Genomic DNA, 27,434 nt, shown 5'->3' with positions numbered 1-27,434 from the left:
ACATCTCTGCTTTCAAGTGGTACTCTAAAACCCTTGGCACTTTATCAGAACTATGGACTAGAGGAGATCTGTATTTCACCTTCAGCTACCACTCTATTTACTCTTCACTGTCATTTACTACATTATTAGTTACCAGCAAGTTACTTAGGCTTCTAATCCTGATGCCTAAATGCAAAAGCAAAAGTAGGAATGTAATCTAGAGTAGTCTGTGAAAAACAGTGTCACACAAAAAAGTCATTAAAATGTTAATAACAATGCATTATTAATGGAGCTGTGAAGATGGCCGAATGCAAACATAAGGTATTGAGTTCTGATCATCAGTGCTCACATAGAAGCTGGGCATGGTAGTGTCCTCCAGTAATCCCAGTGTTTGTGGGGTGGAGATAGGTTATCAGCCACTGTAGGTCAAATGACAAGTTCAGTGAGAATCCTTGTCTCAAATAAGGTAGAGATCAAATGAGGAAAACTTTATTCAACACACAGGCGTACACAGGTGACCACACAAGTGCACACGTGCACATTGGTGCGTCTCTACAAATGTACCTTGTAATAGCAAATCTTTATGCTTTTAATGCACTTTTCTGCTTTCTCTTAAATTAAAATAGTTATCAACTAATTTTCATATGCTCAGCTATACTGATCGCATGTGGACCATCAGAATAAGCAAAATAGCATTACAAGAGAGAGATGTCTTATTTCCACACTGAAAGGAATATCATTAATTTCTACATGCATCGGAATGAGGTGGTGTGACTCTAGCACCACCTGCAGGACAGAAAGTTTAATACAAAAACTGTAAGTTAAAGTACAAAATTAGAAAACTAGAGATAAAGCAACAAATATACTAAAGATTACACAACATAAGAAAAGCGGGGTAGAGGGCAGATTAAATGCACAGAGAAGACTAAACATTTGCAGCATAACTTTAACTGAGATGCTTACAATCTCAAGAAAAATTCTTTCTGTATAAATTAAGATAGGTAAATAGACATTCAAATTTTCCCAGATAAACTGGTACTTACATCAGACAGAATGTTATGGTAAAATGGGAAGTAAATTAAAAATAATGATTAATGACAACTAAAACAAATGATGAAATTCTGGGTAAAATTAAGGGGTTGGAGAGATGACTCAGTGGTTAAACCTCTTGCTGTTCTTCCAGAAGACCGGGGTTCAATTCCCAGCACTTACAAGGTGGCTAACAACTAACTCTAACTCTAGTTATAGGTGATCCAACCCCCTCTTCTGGCCTCCACAATATGATCTTAGACTTCCCATCTCCAGAATCATGAGTCAAACAAACTACCATTCATTATAAGTTACACAATCTGTGCTAATCTGTCACAAGTGGAGAAAAACAGAAAACCCAAGATAGAGCAGGAACATATCCACAGAGGGATCTAGAGAGATTCCTAAGAGGAAAGTCTGATAATACTAGTAAGCAACTCCCAAGACCAGCATAGTAGTAGGCAAGAGTGAGGGTAATACAAGGTGGACAGTAGAAAGCTGACATGATTTAGTGTAGGTTACAGGAATAAGGCTACAGTCAGTCTATCCTTTTAACCTCTTTGTTTCCAAAGGAAAGAAGTTGACTAGCATCCCAGGACAGTTGTCAGTAACACGTTTGAGAAGCATATACACAAGTGACCTAAGATCTAAGTGTCAATGAACCATTGCAAGGAGAGATTTGTACTGTCTTGGCTGCTCTAACGGATGACTTTCAGCTGTCCGCTCCACTAATCTGGTCTATGCTGTAAAGAAGAGACCTTGCACAAAGAACAATCTTCCCAGGACAGTCTGTGTTGACTCACAGTGGGACAATGCTGACAAGGTACATATGCTCTAACATTCTCTATTAGGTTGGCTAAAACTTTATCAATCATGAATCTAGCCTAAGCTTACTCTCCTTCTCTTCACAAGTATTGATTCCTAAAAAATAACTTATCCATATTCTATTTGAGCACCTCCTTCTAGAGACTGTAATACATGGTTATTAGATGTATTTATATTACTTTAATGCATTGATGCAATGGGTATCTAATAAGGTAGTCCGGTTTCTTGTTTCTACATCTCCAATGGTTCACAGTCTGATGAGCAACATCATATATTATATGCCTTCAATGTCACATAGTTAGACACTTAACTATCTGGCAAGAAATACTTGAATAGTAGTGAGAAGACACGCACACGCACATGCACACGCACACGCACACTCACTTGTCCTGAGGAAGCACCAGGGGCAGTGGTGGCCACAGTAGACCCTGCCTGGGTCAAACTATTGACAGGAGTCACTGCCACCTTCTTCATTAATTGCGAGCTGGAATTCTGGGGAAAGGACAAGATAACAAAGTTACTGATACTAGTCACTTTGAGGGTTTTTGTTTTGTTTTGTTTTGTTTTTGTTTTACTGAGAAAGGATCTTACTATGTAGCCTTGGCTGGCCTGATCTCAATACATAAACCAGGCTGGCCTGGAACTCACAGAGCTCTAACTGTCTCTGCCTCAAGGCATGTGCCACCATGCCCAGTCAATACTAATCACTTTAAAATCAATCAGTATAGTGTACAAAATGAAAAGACTTCAACAAACGCTGTATTCATGAACATGCTATACTATAAAGCTAACTGGTCAGTTGGTCAGCTGAGATTTTTTTTAAAGGAGGCAACTGATTCACAAAATAATCTTTTCTTTTATGTTAATTTTCCAATTAAGTAAGATCTACAACATTCATCATTAACATCTCAAAGTTGGGCCAAGAATACTGTTCAGTGGATAAAAGTTCTTGCCATGCAACCCTGACAATCTGAGTATGATCTCCAGAATCCATGGTGAAGACAGAACTGAGTCCTAAAGTTGTCCTCTGACCGCCACATGAGCACTGCAGCATGCATGCACCCACACTCATACACATGTATCATACACAAAATAAGAAAATAAAAAAATAAAATCTTAAATTTAATGTTATTATACAGAAAACAATCAGAATCCTTATTTAATTATAAACAAAAATCTGTTAACCCATAGCTAAACCAAATTAGAAGGAAAATGTATTACTATTGTATGATATTTTGTTTGTATTCTGACAAATAAAGCTTGCCTGGAGATCAGAAGGCAGAGCTAGCCACTAGTTTAACTTAGAGGCCAGGCAGTAGTGGCACACACCTTTAATCCCAGCACTTGGGAAGAATATGCCTTTGGTCCCAGCACATGGGAGGCTCAAGCCTTTAATTCCAGCACTAGAGAGGTGGAGACAGAAATATAAGGTGGGTGGAGACAGGATCTCTGGCCATTCAGTTGGAGGATTCGTAGGTGTGGCTGCTCTGTTCTTTCAGCTTTCACTCTTGATATATGATTCTGGGTTTTTATTGTTAAGACTAATTAGAAACACGCTTCATACTACTGACAAAGAAAATAACCAATTGAGCAACTAGTATCAAAAGTGAAGTAGGACCAGCAAGATGGCCTAAAGGGTAAAGGAGCTTGCCACTGAGTCTGATGACCTGATTTCCACCCAGTAGGAGAGAAGTGACTTCTGAAAGTTGTGCTCTGACCTCTGACCTCTACAAGTGCAGCCATGGCATGAATATTATCCCCTACACACACACACACACACACACACACACACACACACACACACACACCAAATAAATGTAGTAAAGTTAAAAAGAGAAATAGGAGGAACAAAAAAAGGGGGAAAGAGGGAGAAAACAAGAAGGCAGGCAGTCTTTGACACTGTGTATCTACCTCAATTGTTCTCAATCTTAATTTTTGAGGCAGTGTCTCACTAAACCTGGAGTTCTTGAATTTGACTCCAACAACTGGAAAGCCCTGGGAATCTCTTGACTTTAGTGTTATGACTGCAGGTGCACGTGATAGCACCTGGCATTTGTTTAGTGAGTACTGGAGATCAAACTCAAATCCTCAAGCTTGGGCTACAAGTACTTTACCAACCAAACTATCTCCCCAACACCAGCATTTCTGAGTTAAATAAAGATGTTGTGGCTTGAATGAAAAAGGCCCCCACACGCCCATAAGGAGTGGTACTATTAGGAGGTATGGCCTTGGTGGAGGTGATGTGACATTGTGGGAGAAGGTGTGTCACTTGGGGCAGACTTTAAGGTCTCAGATACTCAAGTCTGTTTCCCTCTCCCTCTTAAGGTCTCAGATACTCAAGTCTGTTTCCCTCTCCCTCTCCCTCTCCCTCTCCCTCTCCCTCTCTCTCTCTCCCTGCTGCCTGCAGACCCACATATAGAATTCTCAGCTCCTTCTCCAACAACATGTCTGCCTGCCCGCTGCCATGTCCTGCCATAAACCTCTGAAATGTAAGCACCAATTAAATGTTTTCTTTATAAGAGTCGTCATGGTCATAATGTCTCTTCACACAATAGAAACCCTAAGAATATTCATAAGAAAATATATATATATTTGGTTTTTCGAGACAGGGTTTCTCTGTGTAGTTTTGGTACTTGCCCTGGATTTCGCTCTGTAGCCCAGGCTGGCCTCAAACTCACAGAGATCCACCTGGCTCTGTGTCCTGAGTGCTGGGATTAAAGGCATGCACCACGGCCATCGGGCCTCATAAGAATATTTTTACATTTACTTACACAAACTAAATTTCAGTTACATAAAAAGATCAACATCTATATAAAAAAGTCACTTCAAACGAGGCAAAACGAAATATTAAAGCAGATTCCCATATTACTTGGAACACATAAAGGCACATTAACCACATACACACCCATTCCAAAACCCTGATTCAGAAGTTATTTTCTTTCAGCAGATCATATTGCCTCTTTGAACAATTTCTTTTAGGATAATAAAATCACTGAGTATGAAGGTACAGTTCATTATTTTAGCAATGACCAAGTATCAAAACCAAGTTGGCACTTAATTTTTGAAAGTTGAGCAAAATTATCTCAAATTCTTACTGGCGAACATGTCCACGTTTATATGAAGATAGTAGCTGGGAACTAAGAAAATGAAAGTAGATTACCGGCACTGTACAGATCTTGACTGTTGGAGTGTTGACTGGTACTGCTGGCCTTGGAGTTACAACATTATTTGTGGTCTTGGCTCCTGTTACAGCTTGCTGAGGAGATACCAGCATCAACTGACCACTGTTACTTCTGATCAAAACCGTTCCTATAATTAAAAGAAAAACAACTGTGATTAAAGCTGATAAATGAACACAAGTACTTTTGTTTCCCATTTAAACACTGGGAAGTGCTCTGAATAAATGCCTAACAAATAATGAACTCCATGTTCACTAATCACCATAAGATGGCAAAATGTTTTCATTCAAAGCTATTTAAGCTGAGCATGCAGCACATACCTGTAATTCTAGGCCTAGGAAGCTGAGCCAAAGGGAAAATAGGCTCAAGGCCAGAGTGGGGTACACAGTAAGAGCCTGTGTTAAAAAATAAGAATAAGCTATACAAAAATATTTTAATATAAGCATATGAAAAGATATTCCTGAAGTAGGCAAAAATCCTTTTCCTTGATGATACTGATACTATAAAACTATATTAAGATAGATGTGGGCTCAGTAGTACTTGCTGATAACTGGAGTTCTGTTTCCAGCACCCATGTGGAGGCCTACAACTCTCTCCTTAAGTCAAGTTCCAGGGGACCAAAGCACTCTTCAGGCCTCTGAGGACAATGCACACAAGTAGTTCAAACATACATGCAGATAAACAATCATACACATAAAACATTTTTTAAAAGATGGTATGGGAACAGCACAGTACTACATAAGCTGGACCAGACAGAACAGAAAAACTCCAGAAGACATGTCATATAGATAGAGCATCCCTCATCCAAAATGCCTCTGCAGATCTTTAGAATATTTGCCTAGATTTTTCCAGAACATCTTTAACCTCAAACAATGAAAGCCAATATGCTCAAAAATCCAAAACATTCCAAGCATGACATTGTATAGTGAAGAATGGAATCTACCCTAGATAGAGGCATGTCATTTTTCCTTCAGAGTTAATTTCATTGGGTGGATTAAGGATCTGGTAAGGGATCATCAATAGGAAAGAAGTCAGGTTCACTATACTTTTCCTTCTCACAATTCCCACTCCCCAGGGGTATACCTTAACTGGTACAAAAAGAACAATGGACCCCAAGGACCCTAACTCCACTGTTTTTATAAGGTATATCTCTGTTGGGAGAAAACATTGCGAAAGGTCCACACAGTAGTCTGCGCCTAAATAGTAAAGATGTCACTCCAAGAGAAGCACACCACAATCTTGTCACCACCCAAAATATCTCCTTAAAAGAACTGATTTTCCCTAAAAAGCTATATATATATAAAAAAAAATTATATACTAAAAAAAAATCATCTTACAAACAAAAGAATGAAACAAGGGAACAGAAAACAAAAATAAATATCAAAGCTAAATTCAACTATATCAAAAGTATAGGACTACATAAAACAAATACCCAATCATTTGCTATTTTCCTAAGACTTATCTTAGATTTAGAAACACAGAAAGTTTCAATCGGCATGATAGTAGTTTAGCACGTGGGAGGTTGAAAATTCAAAAGTATCCTGATGTATACAGTGCATTTGAGGACAGTCTAAGCTAAATATGAAGACCTACTGTCAAGAAACAAAGGAGAAAAGAAATAAAAATATCACACAACAGCAGCCAGAAGAAAGCTAAAGTAGTCATAATATCAAACAAAACAGAGTAAAGCCAAAAAAAGATGACCTGTGATAGGGAAGTGTAAGCTGAACAAACCCTTTCCTCTCCAACTTGCTTTGTGGGCATGGTGTTTCATAAAGCAAGAGAAATCCTAACTAAGACATTCACCAAGGGAAGGGATACAGTGAGCAAAGACTGACATAATCTAAGTCTGTCAATCAAAACAAAACTGAATCCCTTAGTAACCAGACCCCTCTTCTCAAAAGGAAGCCCCACACAAATATTTAGGTCCTTAGTACTCTCAACAACGTGGCCAGCTGTGCTTAATGACATCTCTTTCTGATACACACTATGACATCTGTGACACTGGAAGCAGAGCAAAATAAAAACTAAAACAATTACACTTAAGAAATGATAAAGATCAGAACAAAGACAAATATAATATGGAACCAAAAAAACTGAGAAAAATTGATGAACTTAAAACTTGGCTCTTTGAAAAGATTATCAAAACTGACAAAATTAGCTGGGCAGTGGTGGCGCACCCTTTAATCCCAGCACTCAGGAGGCAGAGCCAGGCGGATCTCTGTGAGCTCAAGGCCAGCCTGGGCTACCAAGTCAATTCCAGGAAAGGCACAAAGCTACACAGAGAAACTCTGTCTCGAAAAACCAATAAAAAACAAAAACAAAACAAAACAAAAAAACCTGACAAACTTGAAGAGTGTGGTATGACAGAAGTCTTTAATCTTAACCAGGATTGGGAGGCAGAGGCAGGAGGATCTCTTTGAGTTCCAGGACAGCCAGGGCTACATAGTGAGATCCTGTTTCAAAAAACCAAACAAACAAAAAACCCTGAAAAACTAGGCAAAAAGAAGACTCAGAAATTACTAACACGTGAAAAGACTGAGGGAGCAGTACTTTCAACTTGGCCTCAGCACCCAGCTGTACATGCAATGCGGCCTTATTATTCTCCCACTATCACCTCGTAGCCAAGCACAGCGGCTGCTCAACAGGCATTCTCTTTCTTTCTCAACTAACCAGAGAAGACTCCTAAACAAATTTAAATCAATAAATCAGATAAATTTATAGTAAAAATTACTTTTAAGAAACACATAAAGACAAGTTTTCTCTGTGTAGACTTGGCTGTACTGGAATTTCCTCTGTAGACCACACCCGCATCAAACTCATGGAGATCCACCTGCCTCTGCCAAGAGTGCTGGAATTAGAAGTATGTGTCACCACCAACTGGCTTCTACGAGTTTTTGTTTTAAGACAGGGTTTGACTGTGTAGCTCTGGCAGTCTTGGGAACTTGACACATAGATAATGCTGGCATTAAATATATGCTCCACCACACCTAGCTTGTTTTGATTTGGCTTGGCTTTTTGAGACAAGGTCTCGCTGTGTAACCCTGGCAGGACTGGAACTAGCTTTGTAGACCAGGCTGGCCTCATAGAGATTCACCTGCCTCTCTTAATATATATATATATATATATATATATATATATATATATATATATATAAAGTGTTTTTATTAACATGGGGTGTGCTTAGTTCTCTGTTTATATTCCCACAAAAGGACACACCTTAGCACTCTTTCGCCAGGGCACCATACACTGTAAAGAACACAGTTGTAACCTTTCAATACTTAAGCTTATGTCACATGTAAGGAAATCCTCTACTGTGTTTGTGTTCAGAGTTTCTCACTGATTTTGCCATGGTTGATTTCCCCCACCTATGGAGGTGTTTTCAAACAGTGGCAGAGCTACCAATAGGCTGGCTGGGATGTCATTTGATTCACCCACATAGAAATCAATGTGAGTACATGGGAAATCTTCAAGTGCTGGATTTGTCAGAATTGCTTTCCCACGCAACCTGACAACTTCCAGTCACGACCGTATGCAGGCGGGTATAGAAACAGGACCCTCAGCCCTGCCAGTATTACAGAACTTGTGGCCCCACAGGGTGCAGATTGCTCAGCTCCTTGCTCCAATTTGCACTACAGCTTCAGGGCAGTCCAAGTACCAGGGCTACTCAATCCTGAAGAGTAGCCACTGACAGAGCTCTGCTGTAGGTGCAGGACTCAGTGCTCCTTAACCCTTAATACAAGCTGAAATGTAGATAGGCTTCTGGAACCCTCCACAGCCAGGACTTTCTTTTCTTTTTCCTGTCACCTTACTTCTCCTTCTTGAGTATCAACGCTCCCAAGCTCTCTTGACCTCTTTCTACTTGCCCTGCCCTTCTTTCTTTCCTGGCCCCTTGAAGTTTTTCAGCTGTTGCTTCTTCAGCTTTCAGACACCTGGTTGCCTTGTCTCTTTTCCTACTTGGCCTTACATCCCCACTGTCAATGCCATTCCCCCATCCTCTATGTCTCCCTGTCCCTGTCCCTGTCTCTCTGTTCCTCCCCCTCACCTCTGTCTCTCACCTGCCTCTTTATTAAAGGTCTTATTTCCTCAATCAAAAGACACAGCCTTGTATATTTGATCAAAAAGCAGAAGTCATCTGTTTGTTACTTCCAAGAAACCAGACTGACCATAAAAGACAGATACTACCATAGGGTCAGATAGAAAGAAGTATTCTCAGCAAATGGACCTAGGAAATTTGCAGGAAAAAGGATGAAGCTAGAAAACATTACACTAAGTGAGGTATCCCAGAGCTCCCCAATCCCCCAAAAAATACTGCATACCCTCTCTCTTATGTGGATCCTATTTAAATGTCTATTTAAATGTGATTTGTCTATTTAAATGTGAAGTGTCTATGGGGCTCAGGCAGCCAGAAAGGCCCATGAGAGAAGAACAAGAGATCTTAAAGAGGAAATGGATAGCATGGTATTGGCATAAAAACAGACAGGTGACGAATGGAATTGAATCGAGACCAAGATATAAATCCACACACTTATAGACATCTGATTTTCGACAAAGACTCCAAAATTATACAATGGAAAAAAGAAAGCATCTTCAACAAATGATGCTGGCATAACTGGATGTCATCATGTAGAAGAATGCAAATAGATGCATATCTATTGCCATGCACAAAACTCAAGTTCAAGTACATCAAAGACCTCAATATAAATCCAGTTACAATGAAGCTGATAGAAGAGAAAGTGGGAAGAACTTTGAACACACTGGCACAGGAGACTAGTTCCTGAATATAATACCAGTAGCACAGATACTGAGAGCAACAATTAATAAATGGGACCTCATGAAATTGAAAAGTTTCTGTAAGGCAAAGGACATCGTCAATAGGACAAAACAGCAGCCTACAAAATGGGAAAAGATCTTCCTTCACCAACCCGTATCTGGCAGAGGGCTGGTTTCTAAAACAAAGAATTCAAGAAACTAGACATCAAAACACAATCTAATTAAAAAATAGGGTACAGACATAAACAGATAATTCTCAATTGAAGAATCTCAAATGGCTGAGAACACTTAAGGAACTCTTGGGCATACACCCAAAGGATGCTCAGTCATACCACAAGGAGACCTTCTCAACTATGTTCATAGCAGCATTATTCGTAATTGCTAGAACTTAAAAACTGAGGTGTCCCTCAACCAACGAATGGGTAAAGAAAATGTGGTACATTTATATAATGGAGTATTACTCAGCTGTTAAAAATAACGACATCATGAAATTTGTAGGCAAATGATGGAACGGGGGGGGGGGGGGGGAGGAGTGGGGGGGTGGGGGGGGGTGGAGATCCTGAGTGAGGTTAACCCAGAGCTAGAAAGACAAACATGGTATGTACTCACTCCTAAGTGGATATAGCTGTAAAATAAAGAATAACCATGCTACAATTCACAGATCCAGAGAGGCTAAGTAACAAGGAGGGATAAAGCGGGAGGGGGGGGGGTCCCAGATCTCCCTGGGAAGGGGAAATAGAAGAGATCTCATGGGTGGACTGGGTGCAGATAGACATAGGAACCTAAGGGACTGGGTTGGGGGTGGATGGAGAGGGAGAGTCCTGAAAGAGATGACTGGAAAGGGGGGCTTTTCAGGAACAGACTGAAACCTGATGCAAGGGAAAGATCCACAAATCTACAAGGGTGACCCCAGCTAAGACTTCTAGCAATAGCAGATACATAGCCTGAACTGGCTATCTCATGTGACCAGGCAAGACTTCCTAGTAGAGCGATTGAGAAACCAACCCAGCCACATAACCTTTGACCTACAGTCTATCCTGCCTATGGGATGTGCCTATGGGATGTGCAAGGATGGCCTAGAGATTGAGGGAGTGACCAATGTCAGGAGAGTTAAGTCCACCCTTAACGATATTCTGCTACCTTCACAGACTGGTACCTAGACCAATTGTCAGAAAGGTGTCATCCAGTAACTAATGGAAAGAGGTGCAGATCCCCAGCCAAACGTTAGGCCAACCTAAAGGAATCTTGTAGAAGAAGGGAGGAAGTATTGTAGGAGCCAGAGGGGTCAAGGACACAAGAAAACCCACAGAACCAACTAACCTGAGCTCATAGGGGCTCAGAGAGACTGAACCAACAACCAGGGAGCCTCCACGGGGCTAACCTAGGCACTCTGCATATATATTACAGGTGTGTAGCTTGGTTCTCTTATGAGACTCCTAACAGAGGGAACAGTAGCTGTCTAGGACTCTTTTCCTGGCTTTTAGGATCCTATTCCTCACACTGGGTCACCTTGCCTTAATACAAGATGAGGTGCTCAGTCTTACTATAACTTTATATGCCATGTTTTGCCAAAATCCATGGGAGTGAACAGAAAGGGAGGAGTGGACTGAGGGGTGGGAACAGAAGACGAGATGGGAAACTATGGCTGGGATGTAGAATGAATGAATGAATGAATGAATGAATGAATGAATAATAAGATAGATGGAAAAAAGAGTAAATTAATAGAACACATACCATATGCAAGTAGAAAAGGAAAACAATGAAGGTTAAAACTTGATGTAGTAATTGGACAGAGAACAAGGAAGAGGAGTGGGTACAGGGTGGATTAATCTAAACTGAGGTAGTATGAAAAACTTAGGAAAATTCACTAATTTAGGCCAGGCATGGTGGCGCACACCTTTGACCTCAGCACTCCAGAGGCAGGCAGATCACTGAGTTCAAGTCCACCCTTATCTACAAAGAGTTCCAAGACAGTAGAGAAACCTGGTCTCAAAAAGGGTGGTGGTGGTGCACGCCTTTAATCCCAGCTCTTGGGTGGCAGAGACAGGTACATCTTCATGAATCCAAAGTCAGCCTGGTCTACAGAACAAGTTCCAGGACACCCAAGGCTGTTACAGAGAAACTGTCTCAAGAAGTTTTAAAAAAATACATAAAAAAAAATCATACATTGGGTAACAGATTACCTTTCCTCTATAAATAATAAGATTTTAAAAGTGGACTAGTATCCATTCTCTCCCTCACACATAATCTAAGATCTATTTTTTTTTTTTACTGTGTGAACTCTTGTATTTTAAACGGCAGAGTCTGATCTGGATGGAAGCTCTCTGGTTTTTTCATATTCTTGGCATTTGTAAATAATGCCCTGAAAGAATAGCAGATCTATAAAAATCAAGATCCAGAAAAACTCTTAACCTTCTAGTTTCTTCTCAAATAACCCAGAGTTAGGAAAAATGAGACACACAGCAGTCGCTCTTTCAAAGGCAGACTAGGAGCACAAAGCCCTTCCTTAATATGCAAACAGAGCGTGTCTCCCTTTAGCATCCATAGGACATATGGTTACTTTTACAACCACACAAAATGAGCGTAGTTACATTTTCACACTTAGTCCTGTAAATATGTCTATCTAAGTTGCATTCTTCTCTAGGTACCATGGGTCAAATTCCTCTAATTTTTCATATGATAATTTCCTACATAGAGTTTAAAACCACTTATATTGCCCCTTTTCTCATTTCCTAAATTGAATAAAAAAGAAAATTAAATCACCACTCTTCACTGGTCAAAACAGAGATTGATTTGCCAAAGCAGGTTTTATTTCTCTCTATTAAATTTCATCTTTAAAAATCAGACACGTAAGACTTCAAGTGACTTACTTTGCATATGTGTTGCTAGTTTTATGCATGCATTGATTACTTTTCAGAAATAACATTGTTAAGAGAAAAATTAAGCCAAAGTTATCTATGGAAACCCAGAAAATCTACTGGATTTTTTTCAAGAGAGAAATGTTTACCTCACTTATTGTTGTATTCATAGTATTGAGCTCATATTCCAATTATCAGTAATAACCAAATATGCTGTTGGCCATATTATCTATCCCAACCAAAAAATCATAGTGCGTAACATAACCTAAATAAAAAAACATCTACTTTAGTAAATAATAAAAAATAAGCAACCAGCGAGGTGTGGTGATGCATGCCTTTAATTCTAGCACTTGTGAGGCAGAGGCAGGTGGATCTCTGTGAGTTCGAGTCCAGCCTCGTCTACAAACAGAGGAGTTCCAGGAGAGCCAGGGCCACACAGAGAAAACCTGTCTTGAAAAACCAAAAGAACAAAACAAAACAAAACAAAACAAAAAACACAACAACCAAAAAAAAAAAAAAATCAAATTATATGAATAAGGGAATTATTAAATAATAAATTATGCTGCCATTAAAAATTAAACTTTTTGGCTACTGAGATGGCTTAGGAGGTAAATGAGCTTGCCACCAAGCCTAAGAACATGAATTAAAGACCTGGAACTCACATGGTAGAAATAGAGAACTGACTCCTACAAGCTGTCTTCTAACTTACATGTAAGCACCCACTCAAAGTATAATAAGTAATCAAAAGTAAGCTTTTGCTGGGCTTACTTAACGAACACATCTGTAATCCTAGACTCTGAAAGCAGAGACAAGAGGGTTACAAGTTCAAAACTGTTTTGGGTTACACATTAACACCTTGTCTCCAGAGGGGAGAGAGAAAAGAAGAAATATTATGCTTTTGAGTTTATAACAAAACTAGTTATCCTATAACGGTAAATGAAAAGCAAACATAAAAATGGTATCACAGAATAGAGAAGGTATACATGTATTTTCTTTCAAAGACTACACATCTTAGGTGTCTAAATAAAATTTAACAGTCACTGCAAACAGGTTCCTTTGTTTGCTTTGTTTCGAGACAGGGTTTCTCTGCATAGTTCTGGCTGTCCTGAAGCTCACTATGTAGAGCAGGCTGGCCTCAAACTCATAGTTCCACTTGCCTCCACCTCCTGAGTACTTGGGATTAAAGTGCCCAGCAATAGGTTCTGATTTTGAAATATAATTACAAAAATTACATTTCAATGAAGCTGTTATTATTATTATTAATTACTATTACTTTTTTTTAATACAAGGTCTCTCTACATAGGCCTGGTTGTCCTTGAACACACTATGTAACTAAGCTGGCCTCAAACTTAGAGATTTGCCTGCCTCTGCAACCTGAGTGCTGACATTAAAGGTGTGCACCACCATACCCAGCCTGGAAGCTGCTATTTAAAAATTAAGGAGCCTGGGGATGCTCAGCGGTAGACCACTTGCTTAGCCCACACAAGGCCTTATATTCAATCCCCAGCACAGCCAAAACCTTTAAAAATTCTTACATACATCTATACATACACACAACTCAGGAAGCTAGGAATGGTAGTTCGCACCTGTAACCCCAGAATGCCTGTAATACTAAAACCAGGGGAGCTAAAGTCAGCCTGGACTACAAAGAGTGTGTTATGGCTGCAGCAAGGTGTAGGGCAGCCAGAACTAGAACACAAGCACGCAGGAACACTAAGTTGTGTAATAGTACCACCATAGTAGGGGGGCTGGGAACATACACTAGGGCAAACTTGACTGCTGTCACTTTCTCTGGAAGGATAACTACAGATACAAAAAGAAAAAATGAACCACGCCACTACACTATGATTAAACTGATTCAGAAATGACCACAACTGGACCTAAAAGTCCTACATGTTTACTAAGAAAATACTGAAGACAGAAACCTTTTATTTCCCCACAAATGCCCACTTATGTTTTATTTACAGACCCTGTGGTTGGATGTGTTTAAACAAACACATTTCTGTTAAGATTTTCTTAGGTAGTGTGGAGCATGTATATAAAGGCAGAGGGTAGCTCTCAGGGAGTCATTTCTCTCCTTACACCTTGTTTTGAAGCAGCCTCTCTTTTCCTGTCTTGTCTCTGATCTCACTTAAGGATGACAAGGATTAAAGATGTATACCTCTACATCCAGCTTTGGACATGGGTTCTGTTAAGGCAGTTGTTCTCAATCTGACAGTTGTGACCCTTTGAGGGTAGAATGACCCTTCACAGGGGTTACTATCAGATATCCTGCACAGCAGATATTTACATTACAATTCATAACGGAAGCAAAATTATGAAGTAGCAATGAAGCAATGTAATGGTTGGGTGTCAGCACAACATAAAGACCTGTATGAAAGGTTTACAGCATCAGGAAGGTTGAGAACCACTGCTCTAAGAGAACAAACTCAGGCTGTTGTTGCTAGGCTTTTAAGCAGCCAAATCATTTACCCAGCTCCTAGCTTTGAGATGGGGTCTCACACTGCACTGAAGGCCAGTCTGGCCTCAAACCTGAGGCAATCCTCCTGCCTCAACTTCCTCACTGGAATTATAGGCCTGAGCATGGCCTTTGAACTCCTGAGTGCTAAAATTACAGAGTTGTGTACCCTCAGACCTGGACAAATATTAGTATTTTTAAAAACAATTTTAGTCAAAAGAAAATCTGAAAGAACTCAAAAGTATTTACCTCAGTAAATTAAGAACTGACATACAAGCCAAGCAGTGGTGGTGCATGCCTTTAATCCCAGCATTTGGAGGCAGAGGCAAGTGGATCTCTGTGGGTTAGTTCCAGGAAAGGCGCAAAGCTACAGAGAAACCCTGTCTTGAAAAACAAAAACAAAACAAAACAAAAAAACCTGACAGACATATTCTTCAGTAACCAACTATTAATTATTAACACATCTGAATTGTATAGAACTTAAAACCTACAGTGAGTCAATGTCATTTCATTCTATTGGTTTTTATGCTCCACACCAGTAGAAAATTCCCCCAAGCAACTCTATATTATAAAGACGTAGGCTGTGATCTTATTTTGCTATAATGAAACTCACGGACATTTCAGTTTGGGTTTCTTGATTTAGAAAATACTAGTTTTTACTTACAAATCTTTACTTTTCAGCACTGATGTTCCATGAAGTATACTGTACACATTCATACAGTAAACACAGCATTGTCCTCAGAGTTAGCTAAAAAGACCTGGACTCAAATTCCCTTTGAGTTCTACCGAGATTCTTGCCTGGCATTGGGCAATTGTCTACCCTTACAGACTTCTTCTCCTTATTGCTAGCTGCCCATTATGAGGAGAGAATCAAAGAACATAAATAATGTATTAAAAGTGGCTACCATGGCAAGCTCGCAGTAAATAACTTGCTACAACTTATCAACAAGCTTTCCCCCTTGGCAATTTTTGACTGTTTCTAAAAGAAAAAAATTTCAGGGAGTAGACAAGAATGTATATTGTAACAAATCAGCAGGTAATTTCATTCAAATATATTCTCAACTACTTTGTAAGACTGTAGGCAGGAGAGCAATTTAGAACTGACAAACACTGTATCCAATGATTACAGGTCTTTACAAATGGAGGTATCTTGTGTACTCCACTTGTACTGAAAGAGCTTTGTGAAATGTGCAGAACATAGTGTGCTCAGCATGTCCACAACCAAATACAGCATTAGCGCCCTGTCTTAAATACGGTTTCTATGAACACCAGGACCAAAGCAACTTTGGGAGGAAAGGGTTTAATAATCAAAAGCAATGAGGACAGGAACTCCCACAGGGCAGAAATCTGGAGGTAGGAGCTGATGCAGAGGCCATGGAGGGTGCTGCTCACTGGCTTGCTCCCCATGGCTTCCTCAGCCTGCTTTCTTATAGAACCCAGGACCACCAGCCCAGGGATGACACCACTCACAAAGGGCTGGGCCCTCCCACATCAATCACTAATTAAGAATATGCCCTACAGGCTTGCCTACAGCCCTGTCTTATGAAGACATTTTCTCAACTGAGGCTTCCTCCTGTCAGATGACAGTAGTTTGTATGAAGTTGACACGAAACTATTCTACACACCCTCCTACCCCACCAAAAAAAAAAAAAAAGTCCTTGTCCTTTTGCCAGGGGACACTAAAGAAACCTCTTCAATTTATGTTTCCACTTCATTACCACACAAATCAAGGTTCTCTTTCTTTTTTGGAGGGGAGGGGGTTGAAATAGTATTTTTCTGTGTAGCCCTGGTTGTCCTCGAACTCCCTGGCTCTGTAGACCAGGACGGCCTCTGCCTTCTGAGTGCTGGGATTAAAGGCGTGCGCCGCCGCCGCCACTCTTGGTTGAACCTTGGTTCTCTCGCCAGATAATTTTTTAGGGCTAACTACCAACATGTTGGATTTCCAATTTCTTCTTAGCAAAATTAATAGAAGACAAATTTCAAGGTATTTTTCAATTAAGGAGAACATGACAACACAACAGTCAGAGATTTACAACACGCAAATGATCACAAAGCAAAACAGCCCAACAGAAGCATCCAACAGATAAAAAGCAACTAAAGAATCATTAACACTCTTCACATCATGTCAAATACAACAGTTGCACAGTTCAGATAGGTCAACCTGGACACTTGCTCCCTACCAAAAGGAATCTTCTAACTTACAATTACATTTATTGCACATCTAAGACGGCGTAGAAAGCAGCATTTGGTCAGGTGCAGTGGTACACACAAGTAATCCTAGCTCTTGGAAGGAAACAAGAGGAGTTCAAAGTCATCCTTCCCTAAACAGGGAGCTCAAAGCCAGCCTGGGCTACAAGAGATCCTGTCTCAAAGGGAAAATAAATGAATGAATGAATGAATAAAATGAAAAAAAGTAATCACTTCTGCTGTGAACTTATTCTAGCTTGCTTAATAAATAAATAAATAAATACCTCTTTGCCTTAAGTTTCAAAAAACTTAAAAAAAAAAGTCATCTTTTTACTGGTCCTTTCTCCACACGAAAATTAACTTCAACTAATTCCTATGTCCCCACCCAGGTACCAGCCAATGCCTCCAGGGCCATCTAGAAAGTGAGTCTTCCAGATCTGACTGTGTCACTTGGGTGGAAAGATCGTGTTCTTAAATAGGAAATGCACTGATGAACCTAGAGGATACATGAACGGTAAGGCTCGCTGCAACATCAAGAGTATGGAGGGCTCTCTTGGCTCTAAGCTCCTCAGTTACATGGGTGCTGCCACGTCCCCGAGCCACCTCAGGCGAGCAGAGGCGATCCACATACCTGGAGGCAGCTGCAAATTAGCAGGCAGCTGGATCGTCGTGGTGCCGGGAGTTTTCACGGTGACTATCTGAGGAGCGGGCAGCCTAGGGCCGCTGAGTTTAGGAAGAGCGGTGACAGGAACCACTTTGGTCACTAGAGTCCCCACTGGGGATGGCAGGGGCTGGGGCGCCACGGGCTCCACGCAGACACTGACAGGAGCCTTAGTCACAGGGCCCAGGGCCACCGGGGTGCTCTCCACCCGCACGGGCAGCGTGGCGGCGGAGGCCATGGTCACGGCCCCCGAGGCGCTGGCGACCCCCGGAGCAGCGGCTCCCGCCGGCTCCGTCAGGCCCGCCGGCATCCCCTCGGGGACTCAGCGGCAGCGGCGCTGCCCTTCGCGGAGCTGAGGGGAGGCGAGCCGGGGCAGGCGGCGGCCGACTCGGGTGCAGTCCGGGCGCCGCAGCATCCCGGGGCACACACGCGCGCTCCGGGCCCGGCCGCAGGCGACACCGCCCGGCACTCCCTCGGCGGCGCCCACACGTGCGCGCCTGAGCCCCGGTCGGTCCCGCCGCAGAAGCGCCCGGGCCGGCAGCTCCCTCGGGCCGTCACTTCAGTTCCCACCCGGGGAGCTTGAACTCTGCGCTTCCCCGCCAGAAATTTCAAAACCCTACAGACCCGCGGCGTCCAGAGGCGACCCAAACGCGCTCCGCAGCGCCAGCCGCGCGCCGCTGCCAGCCATGTTTATATAGCCACGCGGAGGCCCGTGCGCACGCGCCCCGGCGGCCCCCGCCGCCCGGGGCTTCCCTGGCGTCCGGCCTTCTGATTGGCTAGCGAGAGGAATGCGCTCGTGACGTCACGAGGCCCCGCCCCGGAGTGGCTCGGAAGCGTCCTCCGCACGCCCCAGCGCTCCGGCGCAGGTTCCCGGGAAGTTATCACGTGCTGGGGGCGAGCGGCGCCGGAGAGCTGGGACACGGCGCGCCTCCGCGGGCTGGACCCGGCTGTCGCCTCGGAGGGACTCCACCCGGGGACGCTACACTTTAGGAGAAAATGCGGAGAACTGATTTCGGAGAAGGCAAAGTTCAGTAATTCATCCCGCTTCGGGTTTGTCCGGTTTCTGGTTTTTTTGGGTTTTTTTTTACCCCGGCGTCACTGAAAAGCCCTGCAAAATTTTTCATTACCGTTGACATTGTGAAAATCAGAAGAGTGTGTAATTTTATCGTCTTTAGAAATGTATCTTTGTGAGATATTATTTTAGACTTGAAATACCTAAAATATAAACTGAAAAAAAAAAAACATTTTTATGTCTCTGTCCCCTACTAGCGTATTTGTTCATTTATTTATTGGGTTTTTTTTTGTTTTAGACTGAGCCTCACTATCTAGCCCTGGCTGGCCTGGGACGCAGAGAGCCGGCTTACCTCTGCCTCCGGCATGCTAGGATTGAAGGCTTGCACCTCCTCCACCCCTGGCATTTGTTTTGTTAGATAGGCGTTCGAATTGTAGTACAGGATGATCTCGAACTCACTGTGTGAGCATTCTGTCCTTGAAAGTGTAGAAATCCTAAAGTCTCAGCTTCCTAAATGCTGACCATGTCCTAGTTTATTTACATTGTTTACGTGTCATCTTCTGGGAAGTTAGGACAGGTCTTCTGGTTCATCTTCAAATTCCGGCTCCTAAGATCTTAAGTGCAGTACTGAAGCTTGCTCGGGGCAGTAGTCCCTTGCAAACATTCTCCGTGATCTAGCCAGAGAAGACGCCTTTACTGCATACCTATCATAAGATCATTTTGTACAGAATTACACTATCCTAGGGAAATTTTGCAAGTATGCAGGTGCTTGGCTCAGAGTGTTTACCCCAAATATGTGTTGAGAGTGTAAGCATTAGGAAATTGGGCCTCTGGGAGATGATTAAATCATGAAGCTCTAAAACAAGAGACACCTCCCCCTACAAAAATACTAAGTATGTGAAGTATTTCTGTAACGTGATTTAATCGTCCTCCAGTTATGCATGCATGACACAGCACTTTGTAACCTGTAAATATACAGATAGAACTTGTTGCAGTGAGGTGTGGGGATGAACACCGAGAATCCCAGCCCTGGGAAGATTCAAGCAGAAAGATCGGGAGTTCAAAGCCTGTCTTGGCTACATACTCTGTGTCCCAACAGTCTTGACTATACCAGCAAGTTCCAAACCAGCCAGGGCTACATAGCAAGACATTCTTTTAAAAAGAAAAAAAATTAAATATTGAACCCTAAAATAGTGCTGGAGAGATGGCTTGATGGTAAGCACACCTACTGCTCTTTCAGAGGACCTGAATTCAATTCCCAGCACCCACATCAGATAGCTCACACCATCTGTAACTCCAGCTCCATCCAGGGATCTCTAACACCTCAGTCCTCTGTGGACACCTGCACTCATGTTCACACACCCACACATAGGCACATACATGTAATTAAAAATAAAGTAAATTTAAAAAATAAAATAATCAGACAAGCTTGACAGTGTATACCTTTAACCCCAGCACTGGAATGGCTGAGACAGGCAGTGGATCTCTGTGAGTTCAAGGCCAACATGGTCTACACAGTAAGTTTCAAGTCAGCCAAGGCTACATAGTGAGACCCAGTCTCAAAATAATAAAATAATAATCAAGCAAAGCACTCGTGGGAACCTGCAGGTAGAGGATCGCAACAAGTGTGAGGCCAGCCTGGGCTATAGTATGAGACCCTGTCTTGCCTGCCAAAAATAAAATAAACAAACTAGTTATATAAATAATCAGAGTTCTGAGAGAATTCCTTTGCCTCTCCTGCTATGCCCAGTAAGGGTATAATAAAAAGAGGGCGGTCTAGGAAGACATCCTTTACCAGATAACCAACTCTATTTTTCTTGGACTATCCAGACTTCAGATATCTGTTGGATTTAGGGATGGGGGCGTGGACATGCCACTGTGTGTGTGCAGGTCAGGGGTCAGCTGTCTTCTTCCACCATGTGGGTTCTGGGCATTGAACTCAGGTCATCAGGCTTGGTGAGAAACACCTTTACTGGTTATGCTGATGGAGGGTAGTGCTTTTGTTGCAGTCATATGGTCCCAAATGACTAAAACAGCAGGTAATCTGTCATTCAGTTTTGGTCTTCTCCATCTCTGTGAACCCCTCTGGACATTACTCACTCATGTGCTCTCGAAGTCTCCAGCTCTTCCACTGTCTGTCTCACATAGCCAGTCCAGGTGAAAACTCTGTTCATGCTGGGTGTAATAGTGAAAGGTTATAAACCCAGGAAGTAGAGGCAGGAGGGTGGAGGGCTCAAGGCCAGCTTTGGCAGTCCATATCTCAAAACAAACTAAACTTATATGGTGACCCAGTCCATTTACAGATCTCCCCATCCCCCACCCAAGCATTCCACGATTTTCCTGATCACTTACTTACATTGATACTGACTCCCCTAAATGAAGTTCAGGAAATGGACCTTGACAGTATAGAGCAGCTTCTGGGTGCTGCTCACTAAAATGCACTTCCTTTTTCTTTTCAGTGATTGCTTCAGTTCAAGGGACTTAACAGGATGGTTAAAGTCAGAAGCACAGTATTGGGAAAGAAGTTTGCCTCAGATGCCTTAGACTAATGGGCTCCTATAAATCCTGCTGTTGAAAAAGGAATTTATACAAAGAACAGAGATTCAAACTAGTCTGGGTGATGCCAACGTTGATTCATCAAAAGGTATACAATAATTACTTGCTAAGACGATGTATTGAATAGAGCCAAACAACATTCAAGCAAAGCAAAAATAGTGGAGACTATTTAAAGTTCAGTTCTGTCTATCAAAAGCTGAGGAGATGTGTTCACCTTGTTTTTTCTGTTCCAGCATAGCCACCACACCTGACCTTCTTCATTATTATTTTTTTAACCTTTGGTGACAGCCTCTGCCTCACGCTGGGCTAGGGAAAGCCACGCCCACAAACACAGGCCCTGAATACTTTGTCAACCATGCCCTTTTTTTTTTTTTTTTGAGATTGTATTTTAATTACTGTATTGGCTGGTTTTCTGTCAACTTGACACAGGCTGGAGTTAACTGAAAGGAAGGAGCCTCAGTTGAGAACATGCCTCCATAACATCCAGCTGTGATTGGTGGGGGAGGGCCCAGCCCATTGTAACTGGTACCATCCCTAGGCAGGTAGTCCTAAGTTCTATAAAAAAGCAGGCCAAACAAGCCACGGGGAGCAGTGTAGTAAGCAGCATCCCTCCATGGCCTCTGCATCAGCTCCTGCGTCCAAGTTCCTGCTCCACTTGAGTTCCTAGCCTACTTCCTTTGATGATGAACAGTGATAGGGAAGTGTAAATCAAATAAACACTTTCCACCTCAAATTGCTTTTTGGTCATAGTGTTTCATTGCAGCAATAGAAACCCTGACTAAGACAGTTACATTCCCTACCTCCCTTTCTTCCCTCCAAACCTCCCATGTATCCCTTCCCATCCTCATTCAAATTCATAGTCTCCTTTTTCATCAATTATTGCATGCATATATGTATTTGTATATGTACATATATTCCCAAATAGAACATGTTAAATCCATATAGCGTTACTTGTATGTATGTTTTCAGTGCTATTTTGCACTAGACAACCAATTGGTGTGCTCTTCCCTGGGGAGGGCCACCCCTCCAGTTACCAGTTTTACTCAGTTGCCTGTAGTTCTTTGTGTAGGCTTAAGGCCTCATGGGCTTTTCCCTGTCCATTGGTGTCAACCTTGTTCTGCTCATATCTGAGTAATCATGTTGGTGAGACTATGGATGTAGCTCCTGATTCTGCTATGCTCCCTGAGCTTTGGGTACAAAAGTGATTTGTAAATGTACCCATCGGGACCAGGCTCAACAACTGCATTCCTGTTGGTTCTAGTTTTCTATAGCAGTCTTCAACTATTGCAAAGAGAGGTTTCCCTGGAGAGGGGTGAAGACTACTTTTTATCTGTGGATATAAGGACAAATGTCTGTAGATTGTTGTTATGGGTTATGCTGCTTTAGTAAATTTGTGGTTGTATGTAGTTGGAAGGTTTCTCCGGTCCCATCCAGCCCTGTGGTCCCTCAGCCAGTTATAAAATAATCACTCGGAGGCTTAATATTATTTACATACTGTATAGTCTATGGCAGGCCTCTTGCTATCTTCTATCTTAAATCAACCCATTTCTATTAATCTATGTTTTGCCATGGCTTACAGGTCTGCTGGCACATTGTTCCTTGAGCAACAGGCTGCCATCTCTCTCCTGGCCGTGTGGTCATCTCCCCAGACTCCGCCTTTCTTCTTCCTGTCTCTCTGCTTGGATTTCCCACCTACCTCAAAGCTGCCTTGCCATAGGCCAGAGCAGCTAATTTATTAACTAATGGGAACAACATATATTCACAGCATACAGAAATACATCCCCCAGCAGTTATAGGTTCTCCTCCAGTAACCATGATTTCACTAGCACTGAGTAGTTAGATTTCCAGGAATAGTGTCCCTTTTGTTGAGTAGATCTTGTGAGAGCTATTGGTTACTGCCAAGTTTGTTTTTTTCTTTCAGTTTTCCATACACTGTCTTTGTGATGTATACTCAATGTTTTGACTGTCATGTGCTCTGGGGGTTTTCTTTCCTGGTCTTGTCTGTTTGGTGTTCTCTGTGCTTCTTGAATCTGTATGGTCGTGTCTTTCCTTAGTTGGGGAAGTTTTTTTCTGTCATCTTATTGAAAATCTGGTCTATGCCATTGACTTGGAATTTTTCTCCCTCTATGCCTATAATTCAAAGGTTTTGTTTTGTTTTGTTTTTGTTTTATTTTGTTTCTCATTTCCTGTGTATTTTAAATTTTTTCATGTTTATTACTTATTTGGTCTAGATCCTTTATTTTATCTTTGAAACCTGATATTCTGGCTTCTGTTTTGGTTCATTTTACTTGAAAGGCTTCCCTTAGAATGTCTATTGAGTGTTTTATCTCTATCTTCACTGCAGCATGAGTCCTCTTCAGTGCTTCTATCCCTTTATTGAATTCCATCCTCAAAACCTGAATTATCTTCATCATTTCCATCAGCCTTGTCTTTGTGTTTTCTTGGGCATCACTCATGTTTATCCCCTTAAACTCTTTCTGCTTCGTTTTCCTGAGCTGTTTCTGTCTCCTTTCAACTTCTTGTATTCTGAGAAGGTTTATGACTGTTCTTTTAATTTCTTTGTCTTGAAGTTCACCTAGGTAATTCTCACGAGGAAACATTTCTACAGGACTGGTAGGTTTGGGGGAGAAGATACTGACTTGAACTTTCATATTGTTGGTTTTACTGTGATAAGATCTGAGCATGTGGACTTTGTTAGTTTTAAGTTCGTTATAGATAGGGCAGTGTGGGGGAGAAAAAATATATGGGGGCAGATTGGGACTGTCTTGAGTGGAATGAAGTCAAGTGGACAAAGGGGACTAGACTGGCATACAGGATTTGCTTCCTGTTCCAAGCTGGGAGTGTGGAGTTGATAGTTCTGAGTGGAAAGATTGGAATTGATGTAGAATTCTGTGATATGGCAGATAGGTAAAGAGGACACTGGCCCGACCCTAGATCTCCTCTGCCATGAAGGCTGGAAAGGTAAAACTAGGCTTGTGCTCTGGCTGTGGGACCCCGACAAAATCTTGAAGATTATGGAAAGGGTATGTATGAAAAGGTCAGGAGTAGTCAGTCACCAGGCTAGATCCTAGAGAAGGATGTGGGAAGTCTGGGTATAGAGTGAAATGGTAGAGGTAGTACAAAGGGTCCTGGGGGGTGAATAAAGGTATGGCAGGTCCTAGAAGAAGCCTAAATGTTGGCTAAAGTGAAGGAGAAGGTGGTAAGACTAGGCCAGGACATAGATTTGGTACCTGCAGAAGCCTAGAGGTCACTACTATAAGGCGCAAGTGGCTAGACTATATATGTGCATTCTTTTATAGGTTGAACTTACACATTTTTCTACAATTTGCTTTATATTTTATCTAATGATGGGAACTTTAGTTCTCTTACTCCCCAAAATATACTCCTTTTACCTAGCATTAGCAGCCACTGGCCTGAATTTGGTGTTCACTAGTAATCATTTTACATTTCTGTAAAAACCGCAGCAGGAGACAAAATGATGCATTTATTTCTATATATGAAAAGAATGAAGGAAAAGAATCAGTTGATTTTATGTTTATCTGTAAGTATTTGTAAATGTAATGATACTGAGAAATACTTTTTGCTGGGTGGTAGTGGCACACACCTTTAATCTTATCACTTGGGAGGCAAAGGCAAGTGGATCCATGAGTTTGAAGCCAGCCTGGTCTACAGAGTCTACACAGAGGAACCTTGTCTCAAAAAATTGAAACAGAAAGGGAGGGAGGAAGAAAGAAAGAAACTTCTTGTATTTATATTTGTGACAATTCAAAGTTTTAAGTTTTAAAGAGGATTAAGACAAACTAAACATGAAATCTGCCTGAGAAAAATTTTCTTGAGGCTAAGATGTTTCTAGCCTGGGCTTCAGATTGTGTTTAGCAGCAGATGGCTTCATGGGCAATAATTTGAACCTGGTCCATGATGTTTTTCATCAATACATTTAAATACCTCCTGCAACAAAACACTTTTTCACACAATATGCTGTCATTTCCCTTTGAAAGGAATGTAGGTTGGACATTTTTAAAAGGCTTAACTGCATTACTGACCTTTGTTATTATTATTATTATTTAATGAAACACAATTTTATCATGAAACCCTGGCTGATCTCAAATCCAAAATCATCTTCCCTCAATTTCCCAAGTGTTGTAGAATATTATTTTAAGGTGTGTTACTTTTGTTTATGCCCTGGAACATTTGTTTAATGATGCAAAGGTATGTTTGATTAAATAAAATTCACCTCTGGTGAGGAGGCTGGGTCAGCAACTAGCTGACAGGAAGTGCTAGGGAGGATCCAGGTGGAAAGGGTTCTTAAGGAGGAGCAAGGAGAAGCCCAATGGCTTTTTGGAGGATGTGAGCAAGAAGAAAAAAGAAGTAGCCAGAGAAGGAGAAGGACATCAGGGGCCAGCCACCCAGCCACAGAGTAAGAGTAAGATTTACAGACATAAGAGAACAGGAAAAGCCCAGAGGCTTTGGTAGATGGGGTAACTTAAGGAAAACTGGCAAGAAAAAAGCCAAGCTTAGGCCAGGCATTCATAATTAAGGATAAGCCTCCGTGTGTGAATTATTTGGGAGCTGGGTGGCGGGCCCCCAAAAGAGCAGAAACAAACAGCACCCAAGTGCTAGAATTACAGGTGGATGCCACCATGTCAAGATACTGCCTCCATTAAAGGTCTGATAGTCTCAGTACCTTAAACTTGTTTGATATTTAAACAGTAATCTCTTTTTATTTATTTTTACTGGTGTGTATTGAATTTATGTGTATGTGTGTCACACGTTTGCATATGCCTGCAGAGACCAGAAGAGGGCATTGAATTCCCTGGAGCTGGCATCCCAGGCCATCGTGAGCTGCCCAGTGTGGAACAGAGCTCAGGTCTTCTAGAAGAGCAGCATGCACTCTTAGCTTTTTAGCCAGCTGTAGCATGAACCTTAAAAGTACTTATTAATAAAATCAAACCTGAGGCCAGTTTTTGGGGTGAATGCTGGAAGATCAGAGAAGCAGACAAGCCACAGCTACCTCACCTTGCCAGTTTCTCAGCTGATCCTGTTTCCTCAGACTAGAAGCCTCTGAGTCCTCATCTAAGTGGATCTCAGCTGAACTGTGCTGCTCAAGGCCTGAATGCTTAACCAGCCAAAAGCTTAACTAATTTAGTTCCTGGTCCTCACGCCTTATATACCTTTCTGCTTTCTGCCATCACTTTCTGGGATTAAAGGCATGAGTCACTATGCCTGGCTGTTTCCAATGTGGCCTTGAACTCACAGTGTTCCAGAGGGATTTCTGCCTCTGGAATGCTAGGATTAAAGGCATTAGTGTCACCATTTTCTAGCCTCTGTAGCTAGTGGCTGGTTTTTTTCTCTGACCCCAGATTAGTTTATTAGAGTACACAATATTTTGGGGAACACAATACCACCACACCCATCTGTCCAACCTCAAATAATACCTCTCAAAGAATGAACAGTAATTGCTGATCATTGTGGTTGCATACCTTTAATCCCAGCACTCAGGAGGCAGAGGCAAGCAGATCCCTGAGTTTGAGGCCAGCTTGGTCTACAGAGCGAGTTCCAGGACAGCCAGGGGTACACAGAGAAACTCTGTCTTGAAAAAACGAAGACTGAACAGTAATGAAGGATCCAAGCATCATCAGAAATCTATTCTCTTTGTTTTTTTTTTTTAATTTATTTATTTGTCATGTATTCAGAAGAGGGTGCCAGATCTCATTACAGATGGTTGTTGAGCCATCATGTGGGTGCTGGGAATTGAACTCAGAACCTCTGGAAGAGCAGTCGGTGCTCTTAACCTCTAAGCCATCTCTGCAGCCCCAGAAACCTATTCTCAATATAGGAAATTAATCAGCCAATGAGATTTACACTTATGCCAGATGTGGTTGTGGGAACCCTCAACTTCCAGGAGGCAGAGGCAGGT

The 27,434-nt window shown here is 41.8% G+C and overlaps 1 protein-coding gene and 1 long non-coding RNA gene across 5 annotated transcripts in view; one reads left to right on the top strand and one right to left on the bottom strand.

Moving 5' to 3' along the window:
• Taf4b (TATA-box binding protein associated factor 4b) overlaps positions 1-18,651 on the bottom strand; it is a 118,601-nt gene extending 99,950 nt beyond the window's left edge. For 3 of the 4 annotated variants that reach the window (XM_036205292.1, XM_036205296.1, XM_036205293.1), the window contains exons 1-3: positions 17,920-18,651; positions 4,994-5,142; positions 2,218-2,325 (exon numbers count right to left, since the gene is read on the bottom strand). In XM_036205292.1, coding sequence (XP_036061185.1) covers positions 2,218-2,325; positions 4,994-5,142; positions 17,920-18,259 — 597 coding nt within the window. In that variant the 5' untranslated portion in view covers positions 18,260-18,651. The remainder of the gene's footprint in view (positions 1-2,217; positions 2,326-4,993; positions 5,143-17,919) is intronic. The other variant, XM_036205294.1, reaches the window with a different exon arrangement.
• Positions 18,652-18,801: 150 nt separating this feature from the next.
• LOC118594831 lies at positions 18,802-26,332 on the top strand. The gene is made up of 3 exons (XR_004946415.1): positions 18,802-18,999; positions 21,421-21,605; positions 26,306-26,332. It is a non-coding gene; the product is annotated as an uncharacterized LOC118594831 (long non-coding RNA).
• The last annotated feature ends 1,102 nt before the right edge of the window (positions 26,333-27,434 follow it).

The sequence above is a fragment of the Onychomys torridus genome, chromosome 13 (assembly GCF_903995425.1).
Source record: "Onychomys torridus chromosome 13, mOncTor1.1, whole genome shotgun sequence".
Lineage (NCBI taxonomy): Eukaryota > Metazoa > Chordata > Mammalia > Rodentia > Cricetidae > Onychomys > Onychomys torridus.
This window is presented reverse-complemented; position numbering and strand designations above follow the sequence as displayed.